Here is a 17,319-nt window from a genome sequence, read left to right on the forward strand (position 1 = left end):
CAACGATTTAAGTTAATGGTTAACAGAGCAGCTATAACCATACAGAAGTGCTTACTTCCTCCTGGCAAGGCTAGGACTGAAAGCTGTCTTTGCTCAGAGAGGAAGTAGTGAAGACTGAAAGAAGAGCAGCTCGCAGCACAAAGTGTTTGAAACGGCCACCTTGACTTAGTAAAGAAAAAAGAAGGAAAACAGTAAAGGAGCAAGGCCCATTCATCATAAAAACAGGTAACAGCTGAAACACTTTCTCTTTTGCTCAGCCGTATTGACTCAGCCACCGTAACTAATGAAACCTTCAGGTGTGGCTAGTTGAGAGATTTTTGTCGTACCTGACTGCATTCAGCCTCTGTGAGAGGGGTGAAGAAAGAAAGGATCCTTTTGCTGTGAATCTGAATGTCAGAGAGCATAGGGGGCTCGCTCATGGCAGGACAAACATCCCCTTCGGACTGCTCTCACGTCATTGATCACAGTCACGTCCCCGAGTTCGAGGTTTCTCCTTGGATCAAGATCACTTTGGCCTTCCTCTACTTCCTTGTCTTTGTGGCGGGGATCTTGGGCAACAGCGTCACTATCAAGACCACCAGAATCCTGCAGAAGAAAGGCTACCTGCAGAAAGAGGTCACGGATCATATGGTGAGCCTGGCCTGCTCYGATCTGCTGGTCATCCTGCTCGGCATGCCCGGCGAGTTCCTCAGTGCCATATGGAGCCCCTTCTCTACCCCCAATGGCAATGTGGTTTGCAAGCTCTACTGCTTCCTTTTTGAAGCCTGCAGCTATGCCACTGTGCTGCATGTGGCCACTCTCAGTTTTGAGAGGTACGTTGCTATCTGCCACCCCTTCAAGTTCAAGGCAGTCTCTGGACCCCGCAAGGTGAAGCTGCTCATCGCCTTTGTCTGGGTGACGTCTGTCGTTGTGGCTCTGCCCCTGCTCTTTGCTATGGGCACAGAATACCCCCTGGAAATCATCGAGGGCTACCAAGGTGTGACTGCTTGCATCAAGCCCACGTCCAGGCACCACCTCCCCGAGCTGAGGTACAACATGACCATCTGTACCAGCCTCTCCTCCAAATGGCCCGTCTTTCAGGCCAGCATCTTCAGYGCGTTCGTTGTGTACATCATTGTGCTGGGCTCTGTGGCCTTCATGTGCCGCAGCATGATGAAAACCCTGATGATCCACAAGAAAGGAACTGTTGCAGTGAAGGGGGAATATGGATACCAGGAGCAGCATCTAAGGAAAAGTGAAAGTTCGGACAGCAGGAGCTCCAGGAGACAGATCATTTTATTCCTCGGTAAGAGCTGCGTCCTGCTTTGCCTCCCTTTCTCCTCACCATGCCCCCCCTTCCCAGAATGGAAGGAAAGCTGCCATCTTACCTCACCAAGCCCCCCAAAAGGGGCTCTAGGGTTTGAAACTGAACCAAAATGAGAAAGAGGGATGCTTTTGGTTGCAACGATGTATTTTAAGCAACGTGATTTCTCTGCGTGTGTTTGACTAATTCTTTTTGTCATTAGAACAGGTGGGAGGGAAGGCAGAAGGAAAAATCTGATTTGCTTTCTGCTATTTATGTTGTCCGATTATGCTCCTGCGTGTCTGTTCCTCCAAATAAATGAAAATAGGTAATAGGGTATTGCTGCTTGACCTCTGGGATATTGATAGGCACAGTAGCCTGATTATAAAGTAGCTCTATTGGCATTTTTTCCCATTAAATTACAAATATGTGCATATTTAGTAAGGCTCTTGATGGGAAAGAAAATATCGAGCAATATCTGAAGCTTGTCCCACTCTGAAGGCATGTCCCTGTTAGTTCTGGATGCTCCCTGGAGGGTACTTACTCAGCTTCAGTTGTGGCTGGGTTGCGTTCAAGCATTAAGAAAGCTGGGCTGGAGAGTTGATTTGGTCTTGCAGATTGCTGTTGCCCTCTGATTTTTTTTTTTTTCTGGTTTTATTTGAAGGCCTATAACTTTGGAATTATGTTTGATTCTGATCTCTCTCACCACATTTGTCAGACAAAAACTAATCAAGTTGTCATTTCACTAGCTTGGAATCTTTGCGGGCTGTGATCCATGTAGTCTCTGCATTTGTTGATGCTCTTAGAGGTACCCTTAATCATGTCCTGGCTAAATTACAGCTAGTTCATGTTTTGTTGGGTTGCTTAATATGATACTGGATATAATAAATGAACCAGCTTGTGTATGAATGCACAGTAGACCTCGGATTTCTGTGTAGTGTTCTGGTGCTCTGCTTCATATTCCAGAGGGGGAATTGAAGCTCGTGGGTCTGTCCACTTGTAAGACATTCCACAGATTGATTTTTCAGCATCCTGCACTTCCTCAGCTAGTCCTGCTTTTGCCATGGTCTGTGGCTGTGATGAGAAGCTGCAGGGTAAGGAGTCCTGGTGCATCTGGCCCCTTTTCCACTGTATGTGTATTGAAGTTGGGAACACAGTGAAAAATCAGACTGACATGGCCTATGACTGAAAAGTTTTGGGGAAAAAGGTGGGGCTGCATGCTGTACTGAGAGGGTGACGAAGGGTTCAAGGGGGAGATGTGACACTTCAGGCTGCATGGAGATCTTCCTCATGTCCTGGCTATGCTGCTGAAGAAGAAATCTGCTCCTTGTGCTGGCCGTCTGCTCGTAATGCAAATCACATGGGGATGGTTTGGAACAGGAGACTCGTGTTAGTGTGATTAAAAGGGCTCTTGATAGTATTACTCCACTGAAATGTACTGACTGCTGGGGTAGAAGCTTAATAAATGCTAAATAAAGCACGTTGCACAGAGCAGAGAAAGAGATAAGGCTCTGCTCTTTAAGTTAAGAGCTACTGTGGGATCCTTAAATGTCTGTGAAACTCACTCCCCTTGTAAATTATCATCCCCAACTACATTAAAGCACAGCCTAAGATCCCAGTCCTGCAGCAAGTTCTAGATAGGTTGAGAGGGGACGGTAAAATACTGTGGTGTTTCTTCCTTTCCTTCATTATTGTTCTGACTTGGTGGTGGTCTAGAGTGGAATAGGTCAGACCAGACTGCTTGCAGAAGTGTTAACAAGCTAAATGAAAGCGACTGGTTCATCCTTTATCTTCAGGGAATTAAGCACCAATATCTGATGCTTTCTGTGTGCTGTCAGCTTTGTGGAGCCGGTAGAGATACTTTTGTGAATTCCCCAAAATGATTTCTGTGGCATATTTCAAATGGCACTTAATATAAGCCTTGCTAATTAACTTGGGCTGGGAAATAAATTAATAAACTGAAGAGTAGGATACTGTGGCCTACATCCAGGAGGACAGTGTAAAGCAATTTAATTTGTAGATTTCATAAGAGTGATGCTTTAGAGCGGTTTTAACCTAGAAGAAGTGAACGTATAAATTGTTTACAAATTGCTGAATTTAAATATAGTGGTTTAGAAATCCTCTTTGTTTTTCATTTAACAGATGGATCAAATTAAAACATATTTGCTCATTTCCAACATATTTCACATTTAATGTGAAATGTAAATGACAGCACATAGCAAGATGTCTTTGAACATCTAACAGCAATAAAAACAATTTAGCATTTTCTTCTTGTAGTTGTTAAAAGTGATAAGTKCTATAAAACAGAGATTAAATTCATAAATCTCCTGACGATGAGAAAAAGCTAAGCAGAAGAAGACACGAGCAGGAACTGGTGCTTTTTTAGTGTCACGTTATTTTGCAGCACTTGAGGTGATTTATGAAAATGAATTGTGAATGTTGACACCGGTAGCCTGCTTACCGCATTGCTGTGCGGTAGTGTGAAACTTGGCGGACGGACTCGAGATGGGGGCGACACCGCTGCTGTGAGGGAGGGAGGGAGGCGGAGAGGGACCAAGTGATGGGGAGCACCACCACGCTGGGGCAGCCTGAGGTTGCTCGGGGAAGGGCTCTCGTCTGAGGAAGGTAGCTGGGAGGGTCAAATCCTTCTCTGTTGTTGTGCCTCCAGATTTGCTCTGTTTTCTGTGCGGGTATTGGACACTCAGCAGTGTGTCCGTTCAACTTGGGGCCACGACTGAGGAACACTTGCATGGTTGGGATGGCTGTTGGATGTTGTTGCTCTTGTCTGGTAAAGTGAGCTTGTGCTCACTTTATTCCCAGGCCTTATCACTATCCTATTTGTGTAAAGCCCAGAGAGGCTGCTTGGGGATTTGAAATCCTTGGTGTGGACATGTCTGCTCCTCCTGCCTCTGGATACCTCGCTATGCTCGCAGTGGAGAGGAGGGACTGGTCTAGCGGCCGCATCGGCGCTTCTACACCCATTACTGGGGAGGGGGGACTTCCAGGCACTGTTCAGCTCAAATTTTGGCAGATTTGCCCCAGTGGAGCAATGCAGACTTGTCCCAGTATTTTGGAGAAAAACAGTTCTGTTTTTATTCACTAGGCTGCCCAGTGTTATGCCTTCATATAGAATGGCTGTTGGCTTCAAGAAAGATGTGATAGCACATGCAAGTCTCTGCTATATGCTCCTGCTCCTGAAATATGGCATTTTGTGATTTTGGATAGGCTGTGGCATACTTTCTGCAATCTCTGTTCATGTGATTTACTTAAACCTCTCCTGAGTCATGTGGAGAAACTCAACTGCCCCCAGGGAGTCAGTCTATATGAATGGAGCAGATCAGACTCCAATTTATACCATGTGGATTTTCTTTGTCGTTGATAAGGCTTTTCTGCTCCTGCTGGGGCAGCAGGCCTCTTTCTCTGCTGAAGGGCTGCACGGGTCTGGAGGAGCGTGTGCTGTCATGTATAGCAAGGAAAATATAGCTGGACTTAATCTTTTTGTGTGATTTATGTCAGCATATGTTAATAAGTTTCTTCATCTCCAGCAGCAGAAGCTGGGTAGTTACAGCACTTATGAAAATACAGGGCTGATGGCCCTTTGATTAAATGAAAGATTTTAATAGTATTTAAAAACTCTCAGTGTTCAGCCCAGCCTGACTAGGATCGATTCAGTCTTCGTGGCTGCTCAGTCTCTTCTTTCTGTTATGCCAATAAAGGGCAGTGGAGTGATCAGAGAGCTAGCTAAATGGTTGTGAGGTGCTGCTGGTGGCTTCTTGCTGCTCCAAAACCTGCCCTGAGCAACAAGAAGAGCTGAAGGACCCTGTCACCCCAGCAACAAGCTCTTCAGAGTGAGTTTGGAGACCTTGACTGGGTCATAGCAAACAAAGAAGAATGTAATGCAAGGAAGCCATAAAGGAGAGATCCATCTAGTGCAATAATTATAAACATTAATAAAAGAAGGCACTTGCACAGCAGAAGCTGTGTAAATCAAAAAATCTTTAGGAAACTTGGCCAGCTTTGGGGGGGAAAAAGAGCTGCATGGGGCACACCTCCTTGCAACCGCTGGCAGGGGTGGGCCTCAGCACGGACCGCTCTGTGCCAGGAGCTCAGGTTCTCCAGCCAAGGCTTCCTTCTTCTTAATCTAGTCACTAGTATAAAGCCACATCTATACAAAAGCAACCATATGGCTTTTCATCAAACTAGATCTGACTGACTTGAACTTACACTCTGTGATGAAGCAAGTTATGACTATCCCAGATGAAAAATTCATTGCTTCTAAAGCTGCTGTGATATTTCCCTTGGCAGCTTCAGTTTTGTGCTTCTGCTAAAAGCCTTAATTATTCTGTATACAGCAGCCTCAGGCCTACTACAGTAAAGTTGAAACAAGAATGTCCTTTAGTGTTGCTACATCACCTCTGCTTTTCTTTGCATACACTTCCAGTTTGCCCTTTGGAACAATGATTTTCTCTGTTTGTACAGCAGAAGGGGCCCCGCTGAGAGGGGCTGCTAGGTACCGTTGCATGGTTTATGGTGTGCCTGCTGGCATACAGGCTGTGTTTTTCTGTCTCCTGAACACGATGAGACTTCTGCCCGTCCTGATCTCTTGCTTCCAGAAGAAAGAACAAAGTATTCCAGCTGCTAAGAAAGCTGCACATCACGGTGGATGCATGAAAGCACTGCTGGAGCGGCAGCAGCCGGCGAGAGCAGGAGCTGTAGCTGTAGCTACCTAATTGGGACCCTGCTGCTTCCGTCCCATCCTGACCCAGCAGAGCCAGCTCCCCTGTACCAAGCGGTGTAGATCAACTCTCTCCACTGTCTCCCTCCCATCACAAACGAACTGGAGCTGTTCCCCTGCTTTTGGGACCTTCTGCTGTAAGATGAATTTCACCTACATGCCTGGACAGCAAATAGCCTTCAGCTTCTTTAATAAGCAGGAAGGGGAATTGCCTACCATAATCTGTGTGCAGTGCCTTCATCTTTCTTAAAGGGTGGTACCGTGTGGTGGTTTTGTTTTTTATTTTTGATTTGGTCTAACGCTTAAGTATGTTTGTCAAATATGCGGGGTGAGCCTCAACCTGAAGACAGTAGCAATGTTGATTGCATGTGATTTGATATGGTACAGGTAGCTTCTTTTCTGGTCTTATTAAGAAAGCAATAGCAGCTAGAGACTTTGAGACTGTAGTAACTGTTGTAGAAGATACGACAGTCCCTGTCTCTAAATTCAAATAAAATAGGCAAAGGGAAGGGCTGGAAAAGCAGAAAGAGGTGCCAAGTGGAGAACCAAGGCCACAAATGCCATGAATGAAATGCTGTGAAAGCTATGAATGCATCTGCAGAGTCTTGCGCTAGTGCCCTTCTGCTGGGCTGCCTGGCCCCTTTTGTGCCACTTTTTGGTAGTGACGGTTAAAATGGTGTCAAGCTATTCTATGATAATACCAAATGCCACTGTAAACACCATGAACACTGCTGAACCTGGCTATAAGTTAAAGCTAGATAAAACTTTTGAGTGGACCATACAAGAAACTTTCTTTAAATTAGAAATTAGAATGACTTCTTAGAACTTAACCTGGAACTTTTTTTTTTCTTTTTCTTTTTTTTAATGCACTAGTGCTGGTAGATTAATGTTTTGCTCAGAATAAAGGTATTGTGTGTAGAAATAGCTTTTCCAAAGATCACTAAGGAAATGCATTTCATAAGGCACTTGGCAAATAGGTTTTCAGGAGGACAGATTACTTCAAGTAGTCTGCTAAAAATATGTGGTTGTCATCTGGAGATGACTCAGGCACAGTATAGCTTGACAATGGTAGGACTTCTGTTACGGGAAAATTAGATGCTTCTTCATAGGCTGGAAATTGGCTGGGTTTTTTTGTTGTTGTTACTGAAAAAGGTAAAGCTTGGGGATAGAACAAAAATTGAAAGAACAACCTAATTGATTAGATTCCAGAAGAACACAACTCCAACCCATGTAGTTTAAACTTGGCTTCATTGACTCCTTTCGGTTCATTTCTTTAATCATTCCACTCAGCTGCATTTCTTCAGAGACTTTGTTGGAGAGGTGCCTGAACATACATATCTTGTAGTCTGGATATTATTTTCATCTCTGCCTTTTATATGGCGTCTCCATCCACATGTTTCCTTGAGTAGGGTTTCTAATTACACAAGGCAAACAGTAGTCTGAGTGCACTGAAACAGAYAGCAGGGGCTGAGTAGGAAACTTAAAACACTGAGACAGACAGACAGACAGGCCATTCAGTTGATGGCATCCACCCTGAGCTTCCCTGAGTAAGATTTTTCCTTTAGGTATTGCTCTCTGGAAAAGAGACAAAAGCAAAGGATTTTCCTGCTGGTGTTAGTAAAATTTGCCTTTTCTTCTTCACAAAAGTATTAACCTGGTGTCAGTGACAAAACCGATCAATGCTACTGAATGCTGGTAGCACAAAACTTAAGCTCAGCAGTTCAACAAACAACAATGCAAAGACTGCAGTTAGGGACACGCAGCTTCTAAGGATAATAGTGTACAAACAACCTCTGAAGGGCTGCAGGACTTGTGCTGATTTAAAAAAAAAAAAAAAAAATTCACAGTAAATTAGACTCAAGGCAACCTTCCGAAGTTCAGATATCTGTATGTTCAGTTTTCCCACACTGTAATTTAAAAATGAACATAAGCAGAAACCAGCATAATTTTCCTCCCTATTGTACAGAAAGCAATTTGTCTACAGCTACTTCTACCTGGACGCACATAATAGAAGATTGTACTTTTGGCTTAAATAGGCAGTCTTCCTTTCCTCCTACACCGAGGGATGGCAAAAAGGTACCGAAAGAAAAAGAATGGACGAATAGGGACTAATTGAAGCCAGCACCCCTAGGGTATTTAAGACTTCTGTAGTTTTAATGGAAAAATCAATGTGTGATTACACTTTGCATTAGAGTACTTAAAAATTGCTTCAAAATGAAAAGTCTGCAGCATTAGAAACAACCTAAGTCTGCAAGTACTGTAGTCAGAGAACCAAATGCACCACTGGCACAGTCCGCATAGTTCTCCATCTATGATATCCTGGCATATGCTGTATGTTCTCTGTAAACATGTGACCACTGTCTTTCGCTTCTGTGCAYATGAAGCCTATAAAGATAATGAGTGATGAGTGCTTTACTGATGTGTAGTGACAATCTCAGTCATGCTTTTGTCTTTCAGTTGATGCTTACAAGGAAACTGGTATTTCACCTGGACTGATAGTTGAGCTATAGGTGTTGGTGCACTGCTTCAGCCTAGCTCATCCTGCAGCATGTGCAACATGAGCATCTTTCCAGCTCTTTATGCTCTGTTATCTGTGTTTTGTCCAGAGGCTAAGTGGACAGTTGGGATTTCTTGAGTACTTCTGCCCTATACTCCCCAAAGTCTCTAGGAGTACTACCTCGTCAAGGGCTGTTATTAGTGTTGGTCTTAAACTTCCTATTTTTAATCTCTCTATCTCTCTCTCTCAAGCTGTAAGTAATACGGTCTTCCTTCTGTTCATTTATCTTCTCCCCACATCTTTTGGCCCTTGAGTCTGCTGGCAGCCCTGGATGTAYGTTAAGGAAGGAGGGGGAGTGCAGGCAACTTCCCTCGCCGTGGCAGTACGATCCAAAGCCTGATGAAGGAAACTGGCAGGGGGCTGCTGTGTTTGAGGAGCTGAGGTCTGGCTGTGTAAACTCAACTTCCAAAAAACACATTGGCTCACAGCAAACCCCTTCTAAGACATGCTTTCCCACAAGTAGAAACCTTGGAAGCTGTCTGTTTTTCCAAAGAGGGAATGAAAAAGTGAGAAGGTTTATTTCCATTGAAGTGGAGAAATACAGGTGTTGCTCCAAGTAGGAAATGAGTTGACAGAGATAGTCCCCAGCTAAAATTAAGCCCACGTACATTTGATAACTGCATCCCCTCAATTTTGGACTGCTGCCTTCATCCTTTGGTCAAGAAACTATTGTCTTAAGCATTAATCTTCCACTTTATCTATGTTTTCTTGAACTCTCTTCTGAGCCATACGCCAACTCAAATGCTGACTGCTCTTACAACTTCCCAGTTTCAGTAAATAGGACTAATTTCTGGCAAGTTCACAGATGATTTATTGAAGTCTGCACCTGTGAAAAATTAAATGCATTATCTATTCCTCTATTGTTTCATATTCCAATTATACCACATTTCACAAAATTAAATCTTTTGTTTTTTCTAGCTGATGTTAAGACCATTATCTTTAAACAATGATTGCTAGTCTGTGAATTTTAATGGAAGAGAGCTTTAATATCTGAGCATTTATTAGTAATGTGAAGCTTTCAATTTTATTCTATGTAACTTCTTGGTTTCCTGCAGGCAAAATTTGTCTTAGAAACTGAGTATCAACTACTCTGCCAACTAACAGGTTAAAGATTAATTTCTTCTYTTTCATTTTCACAAGTGAGTTCTTGAACCTGTGATCTTACAGGATAGGTAACACAGTTGAAAAACTAGTGAGCAGGAATTCTAAAAATGCTGTTGTCCACTCTAGATAAACAGTTAAGATTTTAGCTTATATTTGGCACAGCCAGCTTCTCCTAGACAGAACCAGCTGTAGCACCTTCTTATCCTTCCTTGAAGGCATCCTATGCATGTTTATGCTGCTAGACATCAGCCCTGTACTTAAATGACAAAGAGGTTATCTTTCCGATCTCTCTTATGGATGTATGAGTAATTGAGTCTGCCTGTAATCTCTTAATCCTATAAATAGGAATTTACAAAGAAAGTTGAAATTGAGAAAAAGGTCTAGCATTGTTATTGGCTRACTTTCCCTTTCTTTTCCCAAAGTTGTTTTCAGGTCTGTGGTTATTGCATTTAATCGTCTCTTAAAACCACTTACCATCTTTGTTTCTTTGAATTTTTAAGGGAAGGTATTTAAGTTTAAAGGGTAGGTTATGGAGTTAGAGTTGGAGGTCTCTCTGCAAGCAGATATTTGCTTATTGGGCAATTACTTATTTGCTTATTGCCCCTCAAAAAACACTTGACATCCATCTGCAAACAGGTGCACATACATAATAATTATTGTGGAACTAAACTATACTCATGAGTGTAAAGAAACCCAGACAYGGAGAGGCATTAGATAACATAGTTTAGATGTCTGTTTTGGTCCCACCCAGCATAAATTGCTTTTGTTTCTCAAGTTTTATCAAGTAGCTTCTGCATGCATATTTCAGGATGCTCCATACTGCTCCAACCTCTAGTTGAAACCTGGAAAACAGCTTCTCAGATACAGCCCCTTTCAGAGGTCTGTCCCATGTGCAGGCCCTGCTGTGAGGTGATGCTCTCAACTTCTCCCCAAAGCACTGGTAGGCTTCTAAATGTTTTGGCCCTGTTCATATATCATTTCTGCAAATCTGCCTTGCTCTTCTTCTCTATATAATATTGCCAGCTTGCTATCTGTTGAACATAATGGTTTTCTTACATAACTAAAGGAGTTGCAAAAAGGAGTAACAATAAGTTTAATCAAGAAAAAGTTTTTTAAAATCCTCTGTCCCAAACTTTGGTTTTGGAAAGGTCATTTTGCCTTCACTCCCCCCCTCCCAACTGTAAACTTTTCAAGAAAAAAATTTATTCATTGCTGGTTATGTTTTTTATCCAGCAGAGGAGTGAAGATGTGTCTCTTCTGATTGGCCCTAGTTTTTCTTCTGATGCCTCACATTCTGCATGTCCAATCAAAAGAAAACTGAACTAAAATTTGTCCCCTAAGCATGAAGAATGAGGCTGCCCAAGAACAGTCTCACAAGAACGGTTAAGGATATCTATAGAAGAAAAACTACTTACTATGACTGGGTCAATGATCAGAATTAAACTTTTAAGGTGTCTGAAGATTGCAGTACCTCAACAGTAACATACACAGAGATTCAAGCAGTCTTTAGTGTGGGTGCAGCTTTAATGTGTCAGGTTTTTAACTGTCAGATAAGAACTAAAGTAGCATGGTGAAGGACAAACAGAAGTCAAAAGCAAGCTCTGACCAAGTGGAATTGTTTACCTTTGCGCTTTAGATACTGAAGTATTGCTAAAAGAATATTCTGACTTTGTTTTTCTTTCCTGATCTGTTGAAACAAACACAGGTCTAAAATGGGTGTGATGGGTTGTGTCAGAGGTCTTCAGAAGAAGAGAGGGTATTTAAGTAGTCTTTTTGTCTTGAAAGCTAATCAAATACCTAAATACTAGTGATAGTGATGATGATGTCATTACTGACTCCTCCCAAAATTTGGAAAAGCATCTGTCAGTACTTGCAGGCATACACATACCTTTGAAAATCTTGGATATTAATTCTAGAGGGGCTACTTGGCTACTGAAGTATAATGGGTTAAAATATATCCTTGTTTAAACTTGAGCTTTTGATAAAATGCAGTGTCTGACTACCCATATTCAGGTTGGAGAGAACGCCTACTAAGATAACTGGGGAATGAGGAGCTGAACCTTTAACAGAAGCTAAAATGAAGTTGGCTTGTATAACGTAGCCAAATGAAGAATGCACCTGATTATGAGTTGTCCGTAAGCACGCTGGGGCAGTAAAGAGGAAAGAAAGAATGAAAAAAGAGAAAGTCTGGTTTGTACCCGGGTTTAAAAATGTTGCTGAACTGATTCAGTAACAGGCATAACAGTAAATCTGATCTTGCTGTGCACGTGCAACAAGTTAAACTTAGCAATCTTGCTGTGCATCTTTAGAAACTGTCTGGGGTCCCAGACCTGTTTAAGTTAGGCCTTATGTCAAGAAATTTGCAATCAACCTTGTTTCAGTTGTAGAGCCAAGGATGTTCTCTCTGGCATGCGTAAGGTCTGCTCTTCAGCTTGGAGTCTGACCCAGAAAGTCATAGGTAGCCTTGGTTAGCTCTGAATTTATAGAGATTTAAATCCATGCTAAATATGTATTTGCTGATTTGGACTGTAAGAAAAATAACCAGCAGTAAAACAGCTAAAAAAAGGTAGTTCTTTCGAATCCACCCCTCAGTCAGAGCGATCTTTGAGCAAAGGCAGAGCAGGTCTGATCTCTGTTCCCGCTGAGGTTTATGAGTGTGTACTCCTTGTATCTTTCAGTTTTTCTCTTTTGCCCTTTCTTAAAATGTTTTCCCTACGTAGTTTACTCYGAGCCAGCCTTGGGAGCTCATTGTTAAAAATTGATGTCTGGAGATTGAAACTTTCCACTGTCTAGGTTCCCTTCCATGATCCTATTCCTTCACATATACACTTCTACTGAATTCTAAAAGGCTTTCTGATAGTGACTTGAAATTCAAATGTCCCATTTCTATTTGTCTTCTGGTCCAAGCCAACATTTAAATGCAGTCTTTTCCATTATAAGGTGCATATTGACAATTTGGGAAACATTGTCCTGCAGTGCAAATGCTCTGATATTACAAAATATTGCCATGTTCTCTGCATCAATCTAAATGATGGCGTCAGCATAAGAACTAATAGGTCTGTGGGGGCCATGAATGAGTACAGTCAGAAATGAGAAAATTTCTAGTCATGGGAAGGACGTGTTCAAGGACAACCTTCAAAGTGGAGAGTTGGACCAAACTCATTCGGTTCCTGGGGTACGTGATCATTTCTGCAAGTCTGTGACGTGGTTGCCTGCGACAGACGTGGAAGGTATGTCTCTGGTCACAAAGCCCAGGTCCCCACTGGCTTGCAAGGACATGGTTATGTTTCTCACTTCGTGGTTTGGCACTGTGTGAYGGTATCCCCTCTTGTGGGAGGGTGCTGATCTTGCAAAGAAGGTGCAGCAAGTTTACCCAAGCTGGACGTTTTCTTGGCAAATCACCTGCTGCCGAAAGGAAACCTTCAGAAGGCTGGAACAGGGCTGCGCAACTTGTGCACGCACCGTTCCCTGCCTGTAAATGAAGGATCCGTTTCCTGCGGGTTGTGATCTGTGAACCAAAGGGAGGGCAAGGTGTCCCCTGTGCCGTTCTGCCTCTTTGCTCGCGCAGAGCCAGCTCCCCGCGGCAGAGCTGAGACCCAGCTCTGCCGGGCCTGCCTCGGATACCCTCGCTGGCGACCTCTGCGGCAGTCGGCCTCCTCGTGCCCGGTGACTGGAATTCAAAAGCCTTCTGAGTGCCTTTCTCCAGGAGAGAATTGCTCTAACCTTATCAAATGGAAGTGAAATGTAAAATGACTTAATGTTTATTTGCTGACAGGCAGAAATGTCCTCTAAATTGACTGTCGCAGTGTGAGCGCAGTGCTGTAGGACCAAATCATAACCTCTTGTTGGCCTTCAATCAAACAATGTTAAGTTTGGGGAGTGGGGATTTCATTTTGGCCTCCCTGGATGCATGGACAGCATTCTCATTTTGAAGTTTTATACAATGAAGTTATATTTGATATTTGCATAATTCAAATAGATGAAACCCTCAAACAGGCACAGGAGACTGGATTTCATTAACTTGGGATGCAGCCATTCCCATTTCTCATGCAAATGGCAAATACCTTTCCTGTAAGTATACTTTAAAGATTCATTTCTTTCTCTAATCAAGTGTTGAAATCCTACCCAAGGGAATCAGAATTGATTTCTTTTCCCTTCAGATTGAATAGCATAGACCTTATTTGGGTTAACTTCTGTCATGAAATGTAGGTTAACCCTTCAGTGTGCTGCAAATCAGCTGAAAGAGTTCACGTTTTCTGCTCTGACACGCTGAAAATGTACACGGTGTTGTCATCCTGCAAATGTAGCCGTCGGCTCCACTAAGCTCCGGGAAGCTCTGCCTATTGGCAGCAAGGATCTATTTCTGCTGAAACTCTGGCCTTGAAAGCTGGTTTTTGAATTTCCTCCTGGGCCTTGAATGCTGTAATTGATTATGCTTGTTTTGCTTTTAGTCTTTAACGATCAAGGTGAAGAATTGCTCAAAAACAGTTAAGATGTTAGAGCTGCTCTGAGAAGGAAGGCCGGATTCTCACCCCGGCTGCAGTTTCCCCGTGCCAGGCGCACTCTCACAAGCCTTCCACAAAGCCGGGAATTTTTCCAGTTGTAAATCCCATCTTGGAGCTGGGGCCTGTGCCCCTCTCTCTATGGGAGACCTGTTGGGGCACGGGAGAGCTCCACCACATTAACGCAATTTAATTTACATCAGCAGAGAATTAAAACAATTTCACCTTCGATATCTAATCTTGCTCTAAGTAGCTGTGGGGCATAGTCCCGCACACTGTGCAGTCCTAGCCACAGGGCTGGGACTCCTATCCATAGCAGCATCAAGTGATTTCCCCCCCTCCCCTTCTACTGAATTGTTCACATATCTTTGTTTGCTATTTTCTGGTTCACCTTCCTGGAATATAGAGCTCTGCATTTTATTTTCTCTCTTTCAAATATATCAATTTTCACTTCAATTTTCTTATATTAGTTTAAACTGATAGCCTGACCCCTTGGCCATTCTGCCTCTCTCAAACATTTCCCAGTGCTTTCATCAACAGGAAGGTCTGCTACATTCTAATGGAGAATGGCTTTAAAAAAGAAAAAGAAAAAAGAAAAAAACATTTTTCTTGGTAATTTGGGATGCTTAGTTTTCTGCTTCTCTTTGTCTTAGAACACAAAGTATGCATTGGGGAGGGTTTTCTTCTCTGCATTACTGGTGAATTTATGGTGTGCTCTCTGCCTCTCCATCCAACCAGCCCCCCCACCCCCATAAAAGAAAGCAAGACAAAGTAAGCTGCAATGAAAAGCTCAAGAATAGCCGTGATGGCCTGGGTTTTCCTCCTGCAATAAAGGAAGATTTTCTCTGTATTTGGTAGTAACTAGTAAACCTGCACTTAAATGTATACACATTTTGAATTTGATCTCTTTAAAATTCCTGGTGGGGGGGAGCACTCTGGGTAGCAAGCGCCAATCACTGGTATTTTGGTTCCTACATCAGATGTCAGTTGCCTTTCACTAATGAGTTTAAAGTTCAGCCCTGTGCTTCTCAAAAGCTTTTGGTAAGTCTGATTTTACCATCTCCTTTAGTTAAGCCTTGCACTGCCCCTTCAAACCTGAGTTGCTTGCATTGCTAGGGCACGTGAGGCCCTATATCTTGAGGATGTTCTCGGGTCCTACTGAAAAAGCAGTAGACTGACAGATACCCTTTACTTTTCTGTGGTGCTGAAAGGTGTAGCTCTGAAATCAGGAAATGCTGAGATGGTCTATGTATATATACCCCTACACATATGTGTGTGTGCATATATGTGTGTGTGTATACATACACACACACACATATATAGATAGGGTCCAATCCTGTAGAATGGGAAAGTCATCAGAAAATCAGCAGCACTGACGTTTTCTTTGTGCAGGGACACACAATTCGGTCTTCCTTTTAGTCTGTAGGCAAAGAAGCCTTCATGTGGGATGACTGGAGTCCTGAGCATCCTTGTATGGGCTGTAATTTGAAAAAGTTCTTCATACCGTTTCTCCGTCTTCCTCCTCTCCCTCCCTCCCAGGCTCCCTTCTTGAGTAGCTAATCCATCAGCCGTCAATCCAGGAGGAATAAATGACATTCTATCAGTTGTAATGGCTAATTAAGAGTAACCGTTCTTACCAAACCATTAATCAAATGTCTCAAAATGGTTATGCCATGCTCTTTATGCCACGCAGGTTCCTCACACTGAGGAATTACAGCAGCCCAGAGCCCTCTTRGTTGACAACCAAGTGGCCCAAAGTAATTGGGCCTGAAATAGTTGTCTTTTCATCATGTATCTGGAACTTTTTAAGGCTTGTTTTGAGTATGTGGGGTTTTTATTATTATTTATTTTATTTAAGGAGGCTCAGCTCAAGGGGCCCTAGCTCCAATCCTGAGTTGCCACCTTTTGGAAAGACAGCCTCATTCAACAAAAGCCCCAAGAGCCTAGAAAGTGAGGCATATACTGTGCTTGCCAGTGTGCAGTGGAGGTCTTAACACAGAATTCTGCAGGAGCTAGAAGCATTTTGTCTTTTTGATGTCAAAAATCTTGTTGACAAGTCCCTGAACTTTGACTTTCAAGTCATTTCAGGTCAGGAATAATTGCCGTCTTTACACCATTGTTTTCAAATTCTTTATCCTTTGAAGCAACATTGAGAAAGTTAGTGTCCCCAAGGTGCAAATCTTCTTTATTTAATTTTCTTATTATTTTAATATATCAATAGTTCTGATTGTGTTTGCTCAATATGGTTTTGAGGGGAAAATTCTGAGAAAGGAAAAGGTCTGAAGTGAGACACGATGCTTTTGATTCAGGGACTGACGTTTTGCAGGAGGAATAGAAACAATAATCTCATGATAACCCTTCAGCTCTCCTAAAATAGAAAAGCTGCCTAGTTAATGAATATAAATGAACACACATTCACTTCCTTTTTTTGAGGTTACTAAAGCTGATTAACAGTAGGTACCACAATTTATTTAAAGAAGCTGAGTAATTATTCTGCTGCTTATCCCATGAACATGCAACTTATTACCGAGGGTTGTGGGGGGGTGGTTGGTGTGTGTGTATTCTTGTTCACATTGGGGCCACAGTTTTGTCATTATCAGAGTTTTAAAGTAAGTATTTTACAGTAGGTGACTTTGATATACAGAGAAGAAAAATTGGGCAATGCTATAGAAATTCAATAAACTCTGATGCATTGTCTTACAGGAAAGGACCCGAAATGCTTAGGAGTGAAATAATGTATTGACAATTTGGGTTTACACAAATAGAATTCAATATTCAGCATAATTGCGTTAGAAATTGATAGCTTCAGCAAAACAAAACAGGTTTTTTTTAATAAAAAAATTAAAATGAGTGAACCCGCGTTGCTTTATTGTGCCACTGTGTGGGTCAGGGTGCTTTGGCTGAGAGTTATTTTCCAGCAGTTCGTCATAAAGGGTGACTTGTATGGGTAGGCCTTTCTTGTTACGTTACTCTAATGAGAATTTATTTTCTGCTTGCTTCTCTCCTATTGTTAGTTATGCCAACCAGATTAAGTTACTCTGTCTAAGCTTGTCTTTGCTACAATTGCATCTTTCCTTCACTCCATCCATCCATTCATCCATCCTTGGGACTGAGAAAAATGGAGAAGCGAGCAAATGGC

General features: G+C 42.5%; 1 protein-coding gene across 1 annotated transcript in view; it reads left to right on the forward strand.

The window, feature by feature from the left end:
- The first annotated feature begins 417 nt into the window (after positions 1-417).
- Positions 418-17,319, forward strand: part of GPR39 (G protein-coupled receptor 39) — a 78,127-nt gene continuing 61,225 nt past the window's right edge. The window contains exon 1 of the mRNA XM_026089090.1: positions 418-1,285. Coding sequence (XP_025944875.1) covers positions 418-1,285 — 868 coding nt within the window. The remainder of the gene's footprint in view (positions 1,286-17,319) is intronic.

Source organism: Apteryx rowi, unplaced genomic scaffold (assembly GCF_003343035.1).
Source record: "Apteryx rowi isolate R43461 unplaced genomic scaffold, aptRow1 scaffold_8, whole genome shotgun sequence".
NCBI lineage: Eukaryota > Metazoa > Chordata > Aves > Apterygiformes > Apterygidae > Apteryx > Apteryx rowi.